The sequence below is a fragment of the Impatiens glandulifera genome, chromosome 8, assembly GCF_907164915.1.
Source record: "Impatiens glandulifera chromosome 8, dImpGla2.1, whole genome shotgun sequence".
Taxonomy (NCBI): domain Eukaryota; kingdom Viridiplantae; phylum Streptophyta; class Magnoliopsida; order Ericales; family Balsaminaceae; genus Impatiens; species Impatiens glandulifera.
In genome coordinates this window covers 3,999,954-4,021,747 of record NC_061869.1, presented here as the reverse complement: position 1 = coordinate 4,021,747, position 21,794 = coordinate 3,999,954, and the positions used below count along the sequence as shown (strand labels likewise).

The 21,794-nt window shown below is 30.4% G+C and overlaps 5 protein-coding genes across 5 annotated transcripts; all 5 read left to right on the top strand.

The window, feature by feature from the left end:
• The first annotated feature begins 2,898 nt into the window (after positions 1 to 2,898).
• On the top strand, positions 2,899 to 6,769 carry LOC124911334 (elongation factor Tu, mitochondrial-like). Its single transcript, XM_047451801.1, has 12 exons — positions 2,899 to 3,157; positions 3,284 to 3,359; positions 3,451 to 3,543; positions 3,606 to 3,680; positions 3,765 to 3,869; positions 3,983 to 4,073; positions 4,371 to 4,576; positions 4,899 to 4,982; positions 5,103 to 5,168; positions 5,245 to 5,307; positions 6,179 to 6,419; positions 6,507 to 6,769. Exons 1-12 carry the CDS (start codon positions 2,976 to 2,978, stop codon positions 6,575 to 6,577), a joined length of 1,353 nt encoding a protein of 450 aa, XP_047307757.1. The 5' UTR covers positions 2,899 to 2,975; the 3' UTR covers positions 6,578 to 6,769.
• Positions 6,770 to 7,635: 866 nt separating this feature from the next.
• LOC124912713 (mastermind-like domain-containing protein 1) lies at positions 7,636 to 8,205 on the top strand. Its single transcript, XM_047453364.1, has one exon. The coding sequence runs from the start codon at positions 7,636 to 7,638 to the stop codon at positions 8,203 to 8,205; it is 570 nt and encodes a 189-aa protein (XP_047309320.1).
• A 1,878-nt stretch (positions 8,206 to 10,083) lies between these two features.
• LOC124912144 (F-box protein SKIP17-like) lies at positions 10,084 to 14,973 on the top strand. Its single transcript, XM_047452708.1, has 12 exons — positions 10,084 to 10,528; positions 11,408 to 11,583; positions 11,673 to 11,867; positions 12,062 to 12,172; positions 13,201 to 13,286; positions 13,381 to 13,502; positions 13,817 to 13,881; positions 13,970 to 14,039; positions 14,133 to 14,195; positions 14,330 to 14,394; positions 14,483 to 14,557; positions 14,651 to 14,973. The coding sequence occupies exons 1-12, from the start codon at positions 10,184 to 10,186 to the stop codon at positions 14,850 to 14,852; spliced, it is 1,575 nt and encodes a 524-aa protein (XP_047308664.1). The 5' UTR covers positions 10,084 to 10,183; the 3' UTR covers positions 14,853 to 14,973.
• Positions 14,974 to 16,627: 1,654 nt separating this feature from the next.
• LOC124911722 (COMPASS-like H3K4 histone methylase component WDR5B) lies at positions 16,628 to 18,025 on the top strand. Its single transcript, XM_047452230.1, has 2 exons — positions 16,628 to 17,635; positions 17,744 to 18,025. The coding sequence occupies exon 1, from the start codon at positions 16,708 to 16,710 to the stop codon at positions 17,632 to 17,634; it is 927 nt and encodes a 308-aa protein (XP_047308186.1). The 5' UTR covers positions 16,628 to 16,707; the 3' UTR covers position 17,635; positions 17,744 to 18,025.
• Positions 18,026 to 20,104: 2,079 nt separating this feature from the next.
• LOC124911862 (40S ribosomal protein S18) lies at positions 20,105 to 21,570 on the top strand. The gene is made up of 4 exons (XM_047452394.1): positions 20,105 to 20,192; positions 20,273 to 20,433; positions 21,008 to 21,196; positions 21,300 to 21,570. Exons 1-4 carry the CDS (start codon positions 20,190 to 20,192, stop codon positions 21,403 to 21,405), a joined length of 459 nt encoding a protein of 152 aa, XP_047308350.1. The 5' UTR covers positions 20,105 to 20,189; the 3' UTR covers positions 21,406 to 21,570.
• The last annotated feature ends 224 nt before the right edge of the window (positions 21,571 to 21,794 follow it).

The following is a 21,794-nucleotide window of genomic DNA, read 5'->3' as shown; positions in this document are numbered from 1 at the left end:
AAAAATAAGTAAGTTGTTGATTCAACCTCCTCGTGACATATACGACTAACCATAATACAACTTTTTTCCATGCACATATCATCTGTATAATTACAACGTAAGTAATGCTTCATCCAAATAACGAGATATTGGATGGAATATTTTACTGAGCATGTCCTGAAAATGATGAACAAGATGAATTATTTTTCCTACGCTGGCTTGGCTCCCAAAAATTCTTTCAAAAAAAATTATATGACTCATCTTAGCGAACAACTTGTAGCAATATCTCACATAAAAACTATCAATGTAATGTCATCGCATAACATCTTGTTCAGAAACACTTGTTTGCGTTCTACCAAAAGTAAACTCTATTAAGAGACTAACTCTTCATAATGTTTAATTTTCTACTATATTTAATTCGGCTAGAGAAACCACTAGATCGATGATCAAACATGTCCTTAACTATGAAATTTCTACATATAGAAATATAAACAAGCTAATGATACGCCGTAGATAAACTTTTGACACCACACCAAATATCGTCCCAAAAACTGATCGAAGAACTATCCTCACAATGAATCTAGATTGCTCACGAAAACTTTTCCACAATAATTTTTTTTCCAAATGTTACACCTCACTGGATAATTAGACGTTTTTGTGAACCAATCAAACCAATCGTATATAACCATTCTTACATTTGATCATTGATGTCCAAAGACTATTTAGTTCCGTGGAAAATCTACAACACCATTTTGATAGAAAAGCCTTATTAAAATAAATGAGATATCGAATATCCAAATTTTCTTGATTTCATAAAATATTTAACCTTATCCAAACTAATTAAATGACAAAACGATTAGTTAAAAAATCCCCATAGAAACTTACATATTATTCTCTCGATTTTCAATGTCACACTCTTGTGAATAATGAATAAAGACATCATATATCATATATGACAACACATTCTTAATGAGGATTAACCGACCCATTTTCAAGATTATTTTATTTTTCCATCTAGACAACTTTCCATTTTAGTGATAATCGGGTATAAGAGACCTTGGATCGTAGTTTAACACCCAATGACATACCAAGGTATGCTGATGAAAGATCATCAATTTTGAACTCCAATACATTTGCCAACATCATCCTTCTTCTATTCAAAATAGGACGTGGGAAAAATATGTCTAACTTATTAAGATTTTTCGAAGACTGAAACATGCACCGAATACCTATAAAATATCCTAAAGGTGCTTAAAATTCCTGTACGTAGCCTAAACTATGTGATATCAACAAAAATCAAATGTGATATAGAAAAATGATATTTACTTGACCCACAACTCACTCTATGAATGAGTCAAGTGTGAGTGTTTTCTACGAACACTATAATTTTTAAAGAGTTTGCATAAAAATAACGAACAAGAAAAAAAAGAGTGGCGCATCACCCTGTTTAATACTTTGAGAACTCTCGAGAAATCCTTGAGAACTACCATTAACAATGACAAAAAACTTAACCGTTAAGAGACAACATTTAATCCACCCAATCCATTTCGGACCCATTCCCATTATGCCTATTACATCAAACAAAAACTCTCAATTGACGTGATCATACACTTTTTTTATGTCTAACTTGACAAAAGCACATTTGTCACCTCTTGAATTAACTAACTCAATGCACTCATTGACTATTAATACGTCATTATATATTTGACGACCTTTGATGAATTTCATCTGATTTATATATGACTGTCTCTAATACCTTTCTCAATTAGTTGGCCAAACATTTTACGACAATTTTATAGAAAGATGAAACAATATTAATATGCCTAAAGTTCTTCACATCAACATACCCTAGAGTTTTACGAATAAGACATATCAAAGTAGAGTTCTAACTATTATCAAATGATGAAAAATGATCAATTGTTTCCATAATTCCCGTCTTATGAAAAAAGACAATGCCTTCACCGTCGCATCTCAACGTTTTATCACTTTCGTATCCCTCAATGACTTTCTCATCCTCTTCCATCGAAAAATGAACTTCCAATATTTGCTTGTATAATGAATTAGTGACGTTAATATTTCATTTATAAATTTGTCACCTCTTGAATTAACTAACTCAATGCACTCATTGACTATTAATACGTCATTATATATTTGACGACCTTTGATGAATGCCATCTGATTTATATATGACTGTCTCTAATACCTTTCTCAATTAGTTGGCCAAACATTTTACGACAATTTTATAGAAAGATGAAACAATATTAATATGCCTAAAGTTCTTCACATCAACATACCCTAGAGTTTTACGTATAAGACATATCAATGTAGAGTTCTAATTATTATCGAATTATGAAAAACGATAAAAATGATAAGTTGTTTCCATAATCCCGTCTTATGAAAAAAGACAATGCCTTCACCGTCGCATCTCGACGTTTTATCACTTTCGTATCCCTCAATGACTTTCTCACCCTCTTCCATCGAAAAACGAATTTCCAATATTTTTTGTATAATGAATTAGTGACATTAATATTTCATTTATAAATGTTAGATTAATAGTAACTTAACAGAGTTTAAACTGTTAAAGAGAAAATTTTATTTTTTAAATAATTTTAATAATAAAAAACTAATTATTACGAGGATATAAAAAAATTTCCAAATCAAAATTGATATTTAATTATTATACTAAATGATTAAGTTATAGTCTGAATAGTTTTACTGAATTTGAGAAGAAAGAAATAAAAATGAAATTAAAGCTATAAAAATTCCAATCTACTATCTAAATAATTAATTTTATTTTATTTTTTCTAAAGAAACTATTGTTGTAAATTGACAATTCGCCCCAAATGAAAAGTCAAATTACGAAAAAGCCATTCCCTGAATACTTTGTCTGAACTGATAATAGAAACCCTAAAACCTTCAAAAGCCCCGGCTCCTTTCTTAGCCTCTCTCTTTCTTCTTCCTTCCTTCCTTCCTTCATTTTTCTAGTTCCATCTTCCATGGCGTCCATAGCTATCCGGAAATGTAACTCAAAGCGATTAATACCGTTTTCTTCACAAATTTACCACTCTTGTCGTGGATCCATCATTGCGCCGTTATCAATCACAGAATCCATTCTTCATCATGATACAACTTCTGCTCAGAACCCATGGCGCCGATCAATGGCCACCTTCAACCGAACGTAAGCTCAAAACATTTGATTACTAGTTTATGTACTGTTCATTTCAGTCTCATTTCTGCTTATAGAGCTATTTTTGTTACTACCCACAATCTTGAATCCAACTATTTTATGCTTATATATGTGCAGAAAGCCTCATGTTAATGTGGGAACCATTGGACATGTTGATCATGGGAAGACTACACTAACTGCTGCTATCACGAGGGTGATTGATAAATAATAATGCATATTGTTCCTATCCATTATTTTCCCTGGAAAAACCCAATCACATCTTAAGATTTGCTACCCTACTTCAGGTTTTGGCAGAAGAAGGAAAAGCCAAAGCTATTGCTTTTGATGAAATTGATAAGGCCCCTGAAGAAAAGAAGAGAGGAATTACAATTGCGACGGTATGATATTTATTTGTTCATACTTCATATTAGCTACAATTTTTCATTTTATGTTCTTCCAGGCCCATGTGGAATATGAGACAACAAAGAGACATTATGCTCATGTTGATTGTCCAGGACACGCAGATTATGTTAAAGTAAGTTTCAAGACTAGTGAGCTTTTTCTCTCCCTTTTGAGTGTTTTTTTTTTTTTAATTATGTTTGAGTTTGGTTGATTGTAGAACATGATCACTGGAGCTGCACAAATGGACGGTGGTATTCTCGTGGTTTCTGGTCCTGATGGCCCTATGCCGCAGACAAAAGAACATATATTGCTGGCGCGACAAGTATAGATATCTGCTTAGAGACCCAATATAACCTCATGCTGTATGCTTGAGATGATTTTGTATTTTGCCATGCAAGTTTTTCTCAGTGGTATCTTTTTTTCTGCATTATGTAGGTCGGTGTACCATCATTGGTGTGTTTTCTAAACAAAGTTGATGTCGTTGATGATCCTGAGTTACTGGAGCTTGTAGAAATGGAGCTCCGTGGTATAGCATCCTTCCTAGTTATGTTTTTTTTTTTGGATTTTTCATTATTTAAATCACTTATCCCCTTCATTTGTAGTGATTAATCATTCAATGAATGATTGACAAATTTTGTTACTTTGTAGTTATACATAAGCAAAACTTTTTAAATTGCATTTATTCTTGATATTTGTATTTGTCCAGAGATTTTTTTTTCTATACTACTAGAGTAAAAACTTTTCATCAAAGCAAGTACCATAATTTCCCTATTTTAGTTGGTAGTAAAACTGAATTTATCTTATTGTAATTATTTCAATTCAGAGTTGCTTAGCTTCTACAAGTTTCCTGGTGATGATATTCCTATTATCAGAGGCTCAGCCCTGTCTGCTTTACAAGGAATTAATGAGGAAATAGGAAAGAAGGCTATATTGAAGCTGATGGATGCTGTAGATGAGTACATTCCTGATCCTGTACGCCAACTTGACAAACCCTTCTTGATGCCTATAGAAGATGTCTTCTCTATTCAGGTATCTTGAACTATATTTTCAAATGTATTATGCTTGTCACTCTGTTGGTTTGATTATTCTATTTTTTGGTCCATGATTCTTATAATGTATAATTGTTTCCAAACAAATAACTTATACACTATAATTTCTTTCTGTTATGACGTTGGTGCCTAGGCTTCTGAACTTAAGAGGTTTGCTTACCCCAGTAAAATAACCCTACAAAATGAAGAAGTATAGATAGATTTGTCTTTTTTAGAGTTGTTGAACCAAAAGAGCTCTCTTTCCAACATTTTGTCTTTCAGATATATAGTTTATTCGACTTATTTTGTCTTTCTGTGTGAAGGGTCGAGGAACTGTTGCCACTGGCCGAGTGGAACAGGGAAAAATTAAAACGGGAGATGATGTTGAGATTTTAGGGTTGATGCAGGTGACAAAATAAAGCTTGTTTGCTTTTTTCGGCTCCAACTTATCAAAATTTTATTGTCAACTTTATATCTGAGGCATGTTTTTTGTTTTGGGTGCTGTATTTGTCTTAACTCTTATGTAGGGTCCTCCATTAAAAACTACTGTGACTGGAGTTGAAATGTTCAAGAAAAGCTTGGATTATGGTCAAGTAAGTCGCTAATGCATTCATTTAATATTGTCCTATCAAGTGAAGGATGTCAAGTTACTTATACTTGATTTTATAGGCCGGTGACAATGTGGGTCTCCTTCTTCGTGGATTGAAGCGTGAAGATATACAGCGTGGACAGGTATGGATCAAAGTATCTTATAAAGTTTATCTTACATTTTTCCTTGGTTTAGTAATTGATTATACAACTGCTTTGAGTTTTTCTATGAAGGGCTCCGGATACAAATGAACATAAGCAATCTACATGTAGTTCTTTTTTGTTCAATGGTACTAGTGTAAAAAATAATTATAGTAGGCAAGAAACTAGGCATAAACTAAAAGAACGTTTGTTCTCTCTTACAAATTTTAAGCCCTATTTGACACAAAACATTTCATTGTGCCGTCTGACTCTCCCAATCTTCCACTACAACATCTTGGATTCCATGTCTTAAAATTGGTCGATCTTCAATCATCCTCGTACAATGTTTATCAATCAGAGTTCTAACACAAGTAAATGAGAAGTAAAATGAATTTACGATATTTTCTAAGTCATAATTCCCTTTCAATATTCTTTTATTTGGTTTTACACCCTCCATTAAGACTTGTTAACAAGAATATTCGGAGTTCGGAGTCAAAATATCAATGAGCTCACCAACTTTATGTATAGTTCTTGTGAAAGATATTGTTGTTCAAGAATGCGGAGTCAAGAAAATAGATCAACTTATCTTACCAGAAACACAATCTTCCCAATATTTAGAAGGAATCACTCGTTTTCTACGATTTAATGACAGAAAATAAGTTAAAACCCTCTCATTCCCCGAGAAACTATCATTTAGTGGGAGTAACCACCACTAGCTCCCCACTAATTATAATAACTTCCACTAAAAAGTAAAGAAAAAGTTTATTTCAAGGTCTAAGGTTAGGGAATATGAAATAATCTTTACATGTAGTTAGGTTAGTGATTTAATTGGAAATTTTGTTGAACATGGTTGGAATTGTTTTTGATTGTATAGGTGATAGCAAAACCGGCTAGTGTGAAAACTTACAAGAGATTTGAGGCGGAGACATATATTTTAACAAAGGATGAAGGTGGGCGACATACAGCATTCTTCTCAAATTACAGGCCCCAGTTTTACTTGAGAACTGCAGATATTACTGGTAAAGTGGAGTTACCAGAAAATGTAAAGATGGTTATGCCTGGTGACAATGTAACTGCTATCTTTGAGCTTATATTACCAGTTCCACTTGAACCAGGTTTGTTTGTTTGTTTGTTTGTTTGTTTATTGGATAAAATATTTGTTAGATTTGATTGATTTGATTCATTTTCGTTGATATTTACAGGACAAAGATTTGCACTTAGGGAGGGTGGTCGAACGGTTGGAGCAGGAGTTGTTTCAAAAGTTATTAGCTGATAGATTTATCCATCGGAACATCAGCTTGAAGACCCTGGTAATAAATTGTTTTGCACTCAAATTGTGTTTTGAATTTGCTCAAAAATATAACTTTGAGGAGATAAGGACTAGCAGTAATATTGTGATGTTTTTTCTTTCTTTGAGAATCTGACCTCGGCTCAATATGCTAATGGATTATATTACTAAACACGATAGCTTGATTCAACTGATTAGTGGCTCGTCGACGAGAAAGTTGACGAGGGCCCATTGTTTCCATTGACATCGGAGTTTGGGTTGATAACAGGGTTTAAGAATTTATGTTTAACCAAGTATTGTCTCCAAATGAGAACTTGCTTAGATTTAGACCCGGTTGATATATTTGCACAAATTTTGGAGACAATGAGCAAATGTTTTCAAACCTGTTCAATGAAAAAGTTCATAACAAATAAGTCTAATCTAAATGATATTTGATTATGGTTATTTAAATTAATTGAATATTTAAGATTAGTTTTAACTTAAGTTTAATAAAAGAGTTAGTTTGGTAAAAATAAGTAAAATCATTTAAGTTGTATTACTCAATGTTTTTTTTAATCTAGAAAATTGTCACTAGTTTCACTTCATAGCCCCTTTTCAATGATATCATTAAGTTTGATACAATTTAGTATTTATTGACCTAAATCATTCTATATTAATTTTCCTTTTTTTTTTATAAATTCTTCTTAAATCAAGATCAATTTAAGAATCAACCATGACAACTATGAACCACTTGACAAAGATTGGACTCCTGGTCTCAAAAGTGTTGTGATAATTTAACAAGAAAGTTTGATAAACAATTTAATTAGAGAATAGAAGGTGAAAAAAGTGAAAAAACAAATAGATGGGAATAAGTTCACACTTTTGTTCATTGAAGAAACTTTAATAATAATGTCATAAACATGGCATGAGTCCCCAAATAACACAAGTCATTTTGTTGGTGTGGTAATTATTAATAATCAAAATCTAAACAAATAAAATCTAACTGTCTTTCCTACTTCTAATTTGGTATATAAATTAAAACCAAGTACCATTGCTTAAAAAGCATGAAGACATCCAAGATCATCAATATGTTCATCACGAGTTCTTCATTCTTCCTCTTCTTCTCCGTTTTCCTCCTTCTCATGCTTATTCGCACGAGTAAAAGTCAACTAATTCCAAAATTTCCATTTCCATCCCCTCCTTTAGCCCCTCGCCCACTTTGTCTCCAACAAATTACGTTAGCAAACCACGCTTGCGGTTTGCTTCCATACTTCACACTTCCACCACCATCTCCTCCACCTCCCGCACCACATCCTCCCCATTCGAATACACCACCTCATCACCATGACCCCCGTCACCACCATCATCACCACCACCACCATCGTAGCCACCATGACGGGGATCACACGAGGCCTAGTCGTCATCGCAAGCACAGACACAGACGTCACCACGAGGAAAGTCTAATAGAAGAGGAATGTTGTCGGTGGCTCAAGGAACTCGACAGTGAATGCGTGTGTAGTCTTTTGTTTCGGTTGCCTAAGTTTATGGTTAGACCGTTACACCAGTTCACTGCTACCGTCGAAGATATTTGCAACGTTACTTATCATTGCCCGAGTTTATGGTTGGGTAAATAAAATTATATTATTAAAAAATGATGGGAGTATTCTTGTCATCATGATCATACATGGTGATCTTGTTCAAAAAAATTTATAAGATCTAATTTGGCAAAATAAATCAATATTATTTGCTACCTATCCTTTAATTGCTTTCATTACTTTAATTTTTGAATCATGTGAAGGATTAAGTAATTTATGATCTTGTCATGTGAATCATGGTGTATTTTCTTCATTTCAATGTTTATTCTTAAATGAATTTTTTTATCAAAAGATTATCATAAAAATCTTAATTGTTAAAAATAAAACATTGATTTCATTAGAAAGAAAACAAAGAGAAGGTATGTTTTTTCCTAGTCAATTTCTTTGTCCTCTACCAAATGTTCCATTTAGAGTTAATGAAAATGAAAGAAAATATGCCCTCTTAATTTTTCTCAATGTTCAAATAGACCATGAACTCTTGAATTGTCAATAAACCCTAATTATATCAAAATTGTCCGGTTGTAGTGATCTGCTAACTGTTTGTTTCATACATCTTTATTTAGTTTGTTTTCTCAATTTTCTTCACATTGAAGTTTGAGGATCTATTTGACTATTTATATATTCTTAATTGAAAATTAAAAACATAACTTTATTAAATAATAAATAATTTTAAAATTAACAAATTGAAATATTAAAAAAACAAATGAAAATTTTATTTACCTTACCTACATTTTATGTGGAGATATTGAAAAAATAATAACTTTATTATAAAGTTGAAAAAATGTTAGAAAGAAGTTTAAAAAAAAATATTAGAATGAAAATGAAAAAAATAGAAAGTAATAACATTTTATTATTAAAACAAAATTGAAAAGGAAAATTGAAGAGTAATAAAAAGAGTAATAATTTTTTTTAAAAAAAAATAAAAATAAAATTAAAACTAGGGTGCATTTAAAATAATATTTTTAATGATGAATATTAAATGTTACATTAATTCTTAATAAAAAATATTTTATTTTTATTATTAATATAAACGGTATTGGGTTTGAGTTTAGCAGGTCCTCTATTTCGATCCCAATTGGGAACTTTTTTTTCCATGCCCCGTATCTAATTTAAAATATTCGAATTCGATCATCGGATATCCATATATATCGGATATACGGGTACCAATTGTCATTCTTGTTCTTCTTGACGGACACTAATATAAAATAAAAAAACAAAAACACCAACAAATTTGATTTCTGCATCTTTATACGTTCTAACACAAATACTTAATTAATTAAACTATCTCTATTTATTTTTTAAAATAATTAAAATTTATTATATTTATTTAATAAAATATAACTACAAAATTAAAAATATAATTTATTTTTTTAATTTAATAATTTTTTTTTTTTTACTTATCTCCCTCCGTTACACATTGTTTATATCCTTAAATTAAGAGGCTTATCCCAACAAATAATAATGATTAAATATATATAAAAATATTTTAAAATATAGTTGTTTCAGATAGAAATGAATATAAGAAGAGAATAATAATAATAATAAAAAATACTACTTTTTTGAAAAAGGCAAGCACTAAGAAATTCTAGTGTAAACATCAAACAGAATCAACAATAAACCTTTTTTTTTTTTCTAATTATACATTGCCTTCTAAGGGTTCATTTGTTTCCTTTCTAAAATATTATAATAAAATATTTAATTTAAAATAACAAATAAATATTATATTCATTTTGTAAGTTACAAAATTAATATTGAAATAATTAATTAAAGTTACATTTTTTAATTAATTATTAGAGAACAATAAAATAAAAAATAAAAAGTAATGCTGGTATACACTAGAGAAGGACACGTGTCATAAAAATGCCGTATTCGTACTTCTGATAGGTCCTTTTTCATTTTCTAACAATGGGATTCTTCAGAAGAAGACGACGATACTCTCTCTCTTCATCTTCACCGCTTCGTCATCATCATCTTCATTCATCTCTCTCATAAACACACATTCTCTTCTCCACTCGATATGGATGATATTGATATTGATACTCCATTACTATCCAAGCGTCCTTGTTGTTCATCACCAGATCTCATCGCAAAACCTCTTTTCAAACTTCCTAAGCTCGATAACATGGATAATCTCCTTCAATCCTTCTTAGATCTCTCCGATTCATCCGATTCCTTCTCCTTGGATATGTCATTCGATCGACTAATTCAGTCTAGGGAGTGCGATGCAGATCAGAATGAATTGATCGAACGTGCTATGCGTTTAGGCAATGTTCTTCTTGAAGCTGGTAAAAGATCCGCTAGGAAACGTGCCTCTGTTCATAACTCTCTTGTTTGGGCCCTTCCTTCTGATCTCACTATCAAGGTATGTATGATTCTGATCTAATTTCTGTCGCGGCGGTTATTTTAGAAGTTGTGTTGATCTAGCTGATATTAGAACTTAAATTGTTACTATTATTGTTATCAACATGATTTAGATTCATATAATAGAGAAAAAAAACTCATTAATTTGTTTATTATATTATATTTCAGCAGTTGTGTTGATCTAGCTCATATTAGAACTTAAACTGTTACTATAATTGTTATGAATATGATTTAGATCCATATAATAGGAGAGAAAAGGCGAACATTTGTGATCCAGTATGTTACTTATTAAGAAGATACATATAATCGTGTTTCGTTATTATGATTCATGATCCAGTATATTACTTATTAAGAAGATACATATAATCGTGTTTCGTTATTATGATTCATGATCCAGTATATTACTTATTAAGAAGATACATATAATCGTGTTTCGTTATTATGATTCATGATCCAGTATATTACTTATTAAGAAGATACATATAAGGTACGTATGATTCTGATCTAATTTTTTACCTGAAGGCTGCCAAATGCTCGGAAAAGTTCAAGTTCTGTTGCGGCGGTTAATTTGTTTATTATATTATATTTCAGCAGTTGTTGATCTAGCTCATATTAGAACTTAAACTGTTATTGTAATTGTTATGAATATGATTTAGATCCATATAACAGAGAGAAAAAAGACGAACACTTGTGATCCATAATTCTCCAACAATACTTTATTTTGATTCATGAAATTGGTGTTTGAATGTTTAAGAGTGTTGTAGATGTAAACAAATTGGTGTTTGAATGTTTAAGAGTGTTGTAGATGTAAACAAATTGGTGTTTGAATGTTTAAGAGTGTTGTAGATGTAAACTAATTGGTGTTTGAATGATGGTGTAGATATTCTCAATGTTGGACACTCAAAGCGTGTGTTATGCTTCAGCAACATGCTCTTTCTTTCACAAGTGTGCCATGGATCCTTTGTGCTATGCTAATATTGATTTGACTACTGTTGTCCCTAAAGTCAGTAACGTTGTTGTTTCTACTATGATTCAACGAGCTGGAATTCTACTTCAGTAAGGAATTTTCTGTTTAGAATAATCTTGGCATACATAAGATGGCTGGTAAGTGGTAACCTTTTTTATTTCTTTTTTGTTCTATCCAGGTCTCTTAAACTTGGCATAGTGCCTAGCCCAACTGCTTCTTATAGCGTATGCCAACCGTGGGTCTATACAATCAGGAACCCAATAGATGCTTCTGGTTTCTCGTGGAATGATAAGAGATCTAGACAAGGAAGAGAGACATCAATTCTAACTCGTTCATGCTTGATCTCTTTGAGCGCAGAAAATGGCACTCCTGGGTATGATCATTTGACTAGAGAAAATTAATGTAATTTCATGTGGTATTTGGTTATGTCTTCCTCATCCCACCAATCCTTATCTTAAATATTGGTTATGGAATTTGCCAAGATGTTTTGCTGCTTTGATCCCAGGGAATATTTAAAAAAATGTTAAAGGTAGTTCCTGATTATCTACATATCTTGTTTTACTGTAGGGCTCTTTTGAAGACTTTGCACCTGTACAACATTGAAAGAATGGATAATCTTGCACTTTGTACTGCTCTGGAAGCCTGCCCTTCCATCCGAGACTTGGAAATTGTTGGCCTGTAAGTTCTATATATAGTGTTATGATTTAGTCCTGCACTTTGTTTACTTGATGATGTATCCACATAATTCTAGCAGCTTCAAAATTTGATGTCTGTATGAATATTTAATCACAGTAGCTTATACTCAATTAAATAACAAATAGAATGCTCTAATAGTGATCTAAAGCTTTAGGTCTTTTTTTGTCTATTGTTAAGAATATTTCCTTTCATTTTCTCTTGTAAGTAACTCCTTGACTGTTGAACAACTTCTGGGATTAATTATACTTTATGCGACAGAAACTGTTAGCAAAATGGTAGCTCAAGTGGTAAAAATCTTGATCTAAGATTCTAAGGCCCAGGTACGATTCCTACTTAAAGCTTGATTGAAGTGGGGATCATGGTGGTGAGATGCTTTGCTAGCCTCATCCAGGAAATAAAACTGTCATTTTAAAAAAGAAAATAGAAAAGGGATCAAATGATCAAGCATGGTTTATGTAATGTTACTCCCATCCCATGAAGTAAAAAAAAAAGTATGGTTGATGTACTTTTACCCAATCAAAGAGAATCTCTAATTGTGTAATGGCTTCATTTGGCAACACCCTTTCTTCAGCTTTCTCTTCCATGTGTAGATTCAGGATTCAGGTAGATCACATTTAGAAATGAGTTGTATCAGAATCTAATTATCTGTCGTGATTCAAAAATTAATTTGTAGTTTCTTTGTCAGTTGTCACATCTAGATTCAGAATAAAAAATGTTTGTCGGACGGATAATTATCCTGTAAGTATGCTGTTTGTTTTTTTATGTGTCATTTTGAGCCCAGATTCAGAAAATAAGTTTACTAGAAAAAGTAAGAAGATGATATGAAAAATTGTTCTTTGATATGAAGTTACATAAACCTGTCTAACTCCTTCTTGGAGATCATTAGCTGATGTTTTCCGCACAAAACAACTTATAAAACCTAACTAATCTGATAATATTAACATGTATTGACATTGTTATCTTTTGCCTGAATTAGCAGTCTTTTGATTTGAACAAACTTCTTGTGGCAGGCATGTTGAATTGAGGCAAACATTGGATTCTGTTAGCAAGAATTGTCAATTGGTAGAGCGTTTGTTTTTCGAATCTTCAAAAACAGGTTTGTCCAGTGATCAAGTGCATGGTGCAAATTTCTATTTTTGTCCCATGAGAAGAGCTTCTAATTTGTTTCCCTCAAAATTGATCATTTTCAGGAAGAGATGATAGTTTGAAAGGACCTATATGCTCTGATCTAATTAATAACTGTCCTCATCTTACATCATTAGCACTTCGAGGATTTAAGCTGCATGATCAAATCTGTGGTCGACTTCTTAAGGTATGTATTATAGGATGAGTTTTCCATCTTTTTGCCACGCCTGCAAATACAATAATATGCTTCAACTGTCTGCTGAATTTAACATCTCTTTTGAATTCCACTGGGAATTAGTATAGTAATTAGTAAAGTAAGTTTGTAGTTTATATATAGTATAATAATGAACGAAATAGTTATTGAATCATAATTAATTCTCTCAGGCTTGGGCCATTTTTAGGCTCACTTACATTTCTTCTATAAATCCTAGATATCTATGCTGTGAAGTAACATATTTGATTCATTTTAAGCTGAAAGGAAGGTGATGTCATATTTTGCAGGGTTTACGCAAACTGAAATTCCTTGACTTCTCAACTTCCTACTCAATTACTGGCCAATTTTTGAGGTCGGTATATGTTCCTTCTTTTGAAATGTTTTTTCCCTTCCATTGGATTTGTGAGTTTAAGAATGCTATGGTTTCTTCCATCTGTTAGGATTGGAAGCTGCGCCCGTCGAAGCCCTCTGGAGGTTTTGGTTTTGCGCGACTGTATGAATCTCAGAGAAGTGCGTTTATAGTCTTGTCGATACCTTCCCAAATTTTAATTATTTATTTATTTCATATGGGAGATTTAAATGGAAAGTCGTATAAATTTGCAGGCTGAAGTTGGGCACTTCGCCAAAGCCCTTCTTTCTGGGGACTATAAGTTCCTCAACCATCTTGTAAGTGAAATGGCCCATTTGGAAACTAAATTTAGCTAGAGACAGATTCATAAAATAAAATTTATGTTTCTCTATAACATGAATTGCTTGAAAATGCAGTTTCCTCACTAAGATATAAATTTGCATGCAAACAGGACATATCCAACCGAGAAGGATTAGCTCGCGAAGGTGACTGGTATAATAGGTGCTACAGCACGAGGTAAGTGTTAATAACTAATAAACAATTTCATCCAACTATTTGACAATGTAATTGATTGGTGTCTGTCTATTTATGTATGTATATATAGCTTTATTCCCATTAAACGACTTTTAGAAGAAAGGCCGGGTTTCTGCTTCCAGGCCGAGTTCCCCCCAGAAGGAAGGTTGTTGGTTAATTTCGACGATTGCGAATCTCTTTTGAGAACACTTTAAACAACTGAGTGTGCGTTAAAATCATCTAATTTTGATTGATGTAGTTTTGTGGAGATTGAACAAATGATCGGTATGGAGGCATACAACAGTGATTTCAGCTTGTCTTCTGGACCGAAAAGTCAAGAATCAGACGGGTCAACTTCGATGAGTTTCACCGAGAGCAGCTATAACAGCGATCAGAGTAGTGGGAATGAAGATAACAGAGACTCCATGATTTACGACGAAAGTTCAGATGATGTTGTCTGAGAGTTTTTTGTATTTTGTTTTTGTGGAAGAAGTTGAGATCATGAATGGGATGGATTAATGTTGTTGATCTAAGAATTCATAGACTTATGGTTAATCACTTATCCAGTGACCATTTTATGAAGTTATCAATGCTTTCTATTAGATATAGAGTTATTGTAATAAGGGAAATTTTATTAAGAAAAAGGGATTAACTCTTGAGATTTATGTTTTATATTTCAATTTACTTGGTTTTTATTATTGAACAGGGCGAGCATTGGATTAGGATTATCCAAACTATCTAAATAAAAATATATTTTTTAATTTATTTTTTCTAAATTAAATTTTATTTCAATATAATATATATTTTATTTATCTTTCTGATAATTATTTTTTTATTATTTTTTTAGATTCAAATTTAATAATGAAAAAAAAAATCAATTTTTTTTAAAAAAATTGTTAAAGTTGATATATATAAATATTTTTTTAGTTTGGATTATCCAAACCATTTTCAATTCGTATTAATTAGTAAAATAGTTTGGATTACGGATTAATAAATTTAATACGGTTCTGATCAAATAGATTGATTTTACCCATTTAATCCACCCTAGTATGGAATAATTGATGTTGAAATGTATCTTATTCTCTTGGTAATATTGAATGTGATTTCAACTTAAGGTGATTTCATCTCTTGGTAATATTGAATGTGATTTCAACTTAAGGTGATTTCAACTTTTGGGTTGGTAGGAAAAAATAATATTATTATTATATAAGTAAGATTTTGCTATTAATTATATTTTGATTTTCAATAAATTTAATGTTATATTTTGATTTGATTTTTAAAGTTAGTCTCAAATTTATTTATAAAAAGAAAGAAATTTATTAAGATTGATTGTTAACAGAAAATTTCTATTTATTCTTGTAAGAAAGATATTAATTATAGTTGGTTTTATGTTTTATAAGAAAGGTGAAATTGATAATTTAATTTAAATTATTAGTTACTTAAAATTTTATAAAAATTATAATATATAACTAGTTAATTATAATTGATTGATTTTAACCTAAAAAAAAACTTCCTAAGGAGAGAACACTATAGTTTAATATATATATATATATATATATATATATATATATATATATATATATATATATATATATATATATATATATATATTAAACTACCATTCCTCATTTTAAAAATTATATTTTTTATTAAATTGATTTATATATTTTTTTTACCATTCCTCATTTTAAAAATAAAAAAATATTAACAGAAAATATAATTAATTAAAAAACATTTAAGAATTTTATATTCTTTTACATATATATTTATCAAATATAATGTATATTTTAATATATATATATATATTATTATTTAATTTATTATTTTCGTTAGTTACTCTAAAAATTATATAAACAAAAAAAATATATACATTTATAAAAAGGCTTAATTATAACTAAGTATATATTCATTCTTGAAATATAAAATATAGTTTAATTTGAATAATTTAATATTTATAATTAATTAATTCAAATTAATAATTCTGTAAACATATATTTACAAATTAACAAAGTAAAGATAGATAATTATTAAATGAAAGGTAAAAAAATAAATAAACATTTTAAACTAGTCAACTTTACACGTTATTTGTTATCCTATTTTTTCAAATTTTTTAGCCCCCTATAATTATTCCTTAAATAAAAAAAAAATAAAAAATTCAATAATGATAAAAATTTATTAACATATAAATAATTGAAGTATGCAAAAAAAATTCAAGCTTGGAGGGTTTATTATAAAGTAAGAAGATTTTCAGTTCAGTTCTTATTGAGAAGATTGATCTAATCGGAAAACTCTTCCCCAATCGGAAAAACATCATCAATGGCGACGCCGCTGCCGTATCGACCATACAGGCATATCAAAACCCTAACAGCTCATCAAAGAGCAGTCTCTTGCGTTAAGTTCTCCAACGACGGAACCCTCTTAGCTTCCGCTTCCTTAGACAAAACCGTAATCGTCTGGTCTTCCCAAACCCTAACCCTTCTCCATCGTCTCACCGGCCATTCCGAAGGCGTCTCCGACTTAGCCTGGTCTTCCGATTCCCATTACATCTGCTCCGCATCTGATGATCGTACCTTACGTATATGGGACGCACATTCAGGCGATTGCGTCAAAACACTAAAAGGTCATACAGGTTTCGTCTTCTGCGTCAATTTCAATCACCAATCATATCTAATTGCATCTGGTTCATTCGATGAGACCATTAGGGTTTGGGATGTTAAAACTGGCCGATGTATTCACGTCATAGCGGCTCATTCTATGCCGGTGACTTCCGTTCATTTCAATCGTGATGATTCGTTGATTGTATCTGGAAGTCATGATGGTTCTTGTAAGATTTGGGATGCTGCAAAAGGTGTTCTTTTGAAAACTTTGATTGATGATAAGGTACCTGCTGTATCTTTTGCTAAATTCTCTCCTAATGGGAAATTCATACTTGTGGCTACTTTGGATGATACATTGAAGCTATGGAATTACTCAACTGGGAAGTTTTTGAAGATTTATACTGGGCATAAGAATAGAGTTTATTGTTTGACATCTACGTTTTCGGTTACGAATGGGAAGTATATTGTGAGTGGATCAGAGGATAATTGTGTTTACTTATGGGATTTACAAGGGAAAACGATGATACAGAAATTTGAAGGTCATTCTGATGCTGTTATCTCGGTTACTTGTCATCCTACTGAGAATAAAATTGCTTCCGCTGGCCTTGATAGCGATAGAACAATCAGGATTTGGTTTCAGGATTAGTGTGAGTTCTTTCGATATTGATCAAGTTTTACTCAAAAACTATTCTTATTACTATTATCATGATCTCTGCATCATATGTTATGCTAATTCTGCTTCAAATAATTGACAGATGATAGATTCATGGTTGGAATGTGATCAATTCTCTTAACAGTTAGATGAAGAAGATGAAGATTTGTTTTTGGGAAAGGTGATGATTTTGGTTTGATTGATTCTGTTAAAACCCTAATTCTCTTGTGGGTCTGTGTAATTGTTCTTGATACTGTAGATTAGAAACCGGTGGTATTTGATTGTTCAAAACATTTGTATTACCAACTGAACTGTTCAAACCTGGATTGATTCATATCAAAATCTTTTCATCTTTATGTATAGTTGAAGACATGAAATTTCTTCTTAATGGAATTGAAATTATTATTTGTTTCATGACAAAGTAGAGTTTTGAAATTATCTGATGGAATTGAAATGTGTATAATTGTTTTAAGATTTAGTTCTACCCGTGCACAATACAAAGTATCATTCACTTAAACGATTATAACCTTAAAACTAATTCTAGCTAATGGTTTTGATTCACATTTAATGGAATTAGATACGAAGAAACAGACGTGTTCTTAAAATGATTAAATGGACATGTTCGCAGTAGCAAAAAATATATTGTTTTCATTTTATTTTGAGACGAGTTAGTACTAGAATATTGGGATGAAATATTGAGATTCCATTAGAAGGGTTTTTAGGTATTTGTTGGCTTAAACTCTGGTACAATATTTTATGATTTGTTTTCGGACATATCCTATTTACTTCTCATATAGATAATGTCATATTTGGTTAGTATTAATAATTTTTTCAGTTTATATTAGTATTATTAATAATTTTTTCAGTTTCAGGAGATTTCAATACTTAGAAGGTTATGTTAGTTTATAACATTTAAAAATAATAATAATTCAATTTATTACATATTTTAACTATTTTAAAATCTTTTATATAATTTGTTTATTTTTTTAGTTCTTGTAATTTTTTTATATTTTTTTTCGAAATAAGTTATTTAACCAGTTTATTATTTTTAGGAGTTGTTTCTGAACATACAATTTAATTAATTATGTGAATCTTGCTTAACTTTTAGTCTTGTTTGACTTTGTCACTTCGTGATAAATTTTCAATCGTTATATCGTTATAGTTTGACTTTGGCACTTCGTGACAAATTTTCAATCGTGTTATATCAAAATTACTTTGTATTTTAAAAATTTCTCATAAATTTATAATGATAATTTAGCATATTTAATAATAAAAGTTTTATCGATTTCTTGCTGAATATTTTTAAATCAGGTTATTATTTGATAATACAAATCATGACTGAAAATCATCTTATAACTTGCAAAATACCAATGTTAAGGTAAACAGAAGATCATGTTTGCCATGACTTCCATTAAAGGTATTGGTGGCCGATTTGTTGCCGAGGGCCGATGTTGACATGAACAAGAGGTTCAATTTTCTATATGTGGGTCAATGTAATAATAAATAAGTTTCAAAAACAAATTAAAGTATTATTTGAAACAATTATATGATTTACATGTTTATATAGATTATTTTCTTTAAAAAATTGTAGCAAAATAAATATATTCTTATAAACTCATAATTATTAATTAGATGATCCAAAACAATTCAATTTTATTTAAAAGAAAACTGATTTCATCATTTATTTAGTGGAGACTTATTTATTATTACATTGACCCAGACTATCACGTTAATTGATTTAGTAGTGATTTATTCTATCATTGTATTTTAGATAGTATAAAATAAAATATATTTACATAATTTGAACTATTATCTTATAATATTTGTCAACTAAATTTATAAAAATATTATTAAGAATATATTTTTCATGTCACCAAAAATAAAATTTTCAAAATTTTACAAAATTATAATTTTATAAAGAGTATGGTTTATCATATATGTCAAACCACAATTAAGAAAAGGAGGTTAACTTCAATTTAGTTAATTTGTATTATATTTTAGTTAATATATAAAATAATATATATATATTATAAAATAATATATATATATATATATTTATAAATTTTGAAATATTATCTTATGACATATTTATCTTGTCACCAAAATTAGCTTATTCAAATATTAGAGAAGTACTTTTTTTTTATTTATAATTGTTATAGATGACATCAATGAGATTATTTAAAAATAATTAAAAAAATATTATTTAATAAAATGTTGAAATAATTATTTTTAATAAAAATAATTAAAAAAAAATAAATATTTGAATTGAAAATTTATATTTAACTAACGTGTTGATTTTTTAAAAATATATACTCTAAAAATAAAATTAAACATTATTTAAATTTTATTTTATATTATGTCTTAAATTTGAGAATCTTGTTAACTTTGGGCCTTTGGCCCATCTAGTAAATGATTCTTAAAATCACGGGCTTATTTTCCATGTTACTCATATATATATAAGCATGTATACCAGAGATCAAAGTAGGGTTTATATTATTATCATCTGCCGCAGAAAGCTGTTCAGCGAGGATCTGAAACCCTAATTAATCATGGTGAGTATTTTCAATATCTAATTCATCAAGTTCATCTTCATGTTTCTGTATATCTCAATCACGATCTATTGTTTTTGCAGTCGCTTGTTGCGAACGAAGAGTTTCAGCACATTCTCCGTGTGCAAAATACCAATGTTGAAGGTAAACAGAAGATCATGTTTGCCATGACTTCCATTAAAGGTATTGGTCGTCGTTTTGCGAACATCGTCTGCAAGAAGGCCGATGTCGACATGAACAAGAGGTTTGATTTTTTATCTTTATAACCGTGTATGTTTTCTGTTTCTAATTGATTTGTTCAGGATCTGAATCAGATTTATATTTAGAATGGTTGTATTGATGGTGTTCATATGTTATTTCAGCTTAGAGTATTGATGGTGTTCATATGTTATTTCAGCTTAGAATCGATTATTGCCCTTAGTTGATTGTGAATTTGTGATTTGTTTATCCTTTGATTGATTAGGTATACTCTATTTTGATTATCGTGGCTGTTCATCATTGTTACATGTTAGAATCAGCTAAAAAGTTATAGCTTAATAAATCCACTATTTTCTAGTTATTTCATGTTTGATTATGAGAAATCAGATCTATCTTAATCTCTGTTTTGAATGAACTAATTGGGTGTTATTAAAACTAAGGCTTTCTTGAATTGGCAAGGATTCTCAACTATTGTCATCAGATTATCAATCTTATAACTAATGTTTGATTACACTTGACTATGAGAATTCAGATCTATTCTAATCTATATTTTAAATGAACTAATTGGGTGTAAGTAAACTAATGTTTTCTTGTTGTCATTGTTCTATTCATCATTACAGGGCTGGAGAGCTTTCTAACGCAGAGATTGATAATCTGATGACAATTGTTGCGAATCCTCGCCAATTCAAGATCCCAGACTGGTTTCTGAACAGGAAGAAGGATTACAAGGATGGAAAGTTTTCTCAGGTGACATCCAATGGACTTGACATGAAGCTGAGGGATGATTTAGAGCGATTGAAGAAGATCAGGTCTGTTATAGGATAAACAACAGCAATCCATTTTTTGTGATTATCTTAAAACTGTTTGTTTTGTTTTGTTTTGTTTATCATTTGGTTATGTTTGTTGTGACAGGAACCATCGTGGTCTTCGTCATTACTGGGGTTTGAGGGTGCGTGGACAGCATACCAAGACCACTGGACGAAGGGGAAAGACTGTTGGTGTGTCGAAGAAGCGATAGATCTGTTTTTATGGTTTTTTATTTTGGATAGTGAATGGAGGGGAAGAGTCTGTTCTAGCCAAATTATGGATTGGTTTTGAGTTATTTTCTACATGATTTGTCTTGTTACTGTTGAATTCTTGTTTTTTATTTCATGACTAATTACTAGTATTATGATTTTGTTGCATTATTATTTCTGTTTTGATGATGAATGCATGTTTTTTTAGTCAGATTTTATAACAATTTTTCCATTTTTGTTGTTGAAAATTTTAAATTTTGTTTTTAGAGATATTTTGAAACATTTTTTACTTGCTTGTAATATTTTTTTGGATTTTTTTTCTAGAACATTTTTTAAGCTCGGTAAAGATTTTTTTTCTTAGGAAAGTTGTACATTTTCATTGTATATTTAT

Coding starts and splice junctions, on each gene's coding strand:
- LOC124912713 (XM_047453364.1), top strand. CDS start 7,636: ATGAAGACATCCAAGATCATCAATATGTTCATCACGAGTTCTTCATTC.
- LOC124912144 (XM_047452708.1), top strand. CDS start 10,184: ATGGATGATATTGATATTGATACTCCATTACTATCCAAGCGTCCTTGT. Junction 13,287..13,380: donor TTTCGAATCTTCAAAAACAG/GTTTGTCCAGTG, acceptor GATCATTTTCAG/GAAGAGATGATAGTTTGAAA. Junction 14,040..14,132: donor ACTGTATGAATCTCAGAGAA/GTGCGTTTATAG, acceptor ATAAATTTGCAG/GCTGAAGTTGGGCACTTCGC.
- LOC124911722 (XM_047452230.1), top strand. CDS start 16,708: ATGGCGACGCCGCTGCCGTATCGACCATACAGGCATATCAAAACCCTA.
- LOC124911334 (XM_047451801.1), top strand. CDS start 2,976: ATGGCGTCCATAGCTATCCGGAAATGTAACTCAAAGCGATTAATACCG. Junction 3,360..3,450: donor TAACTGCTGCTATCACGAGG/GTGATTGATAAA, acceptor ACCCTACTTCAG/GTTTTGGCAGAAGAAGGAAA. Junction 5,169..5,244: donor AAAGCTTGGATTATGGTCAA/GTAAGTCGCTAA, acceptor TTGATTTTATAG/GCCGGTGACAATGTGGGTCT.
- LOC124911862 (XM_047452394.1), top strand. Junction 20,434..21,007: donor GATGTCGACATGAACAAGAG/GTTTGATTTTTT, acceptor TCATCATTACAG/GGCTGGAGAGCTTTCTAACG. Junction 21,197..21,299: donor GAGCGATTGAAGAAGATCAG/GTCTGTTATAGG, acceptor TTGTTGTGACAG/GAACCATCGTGGTCTTCGTC.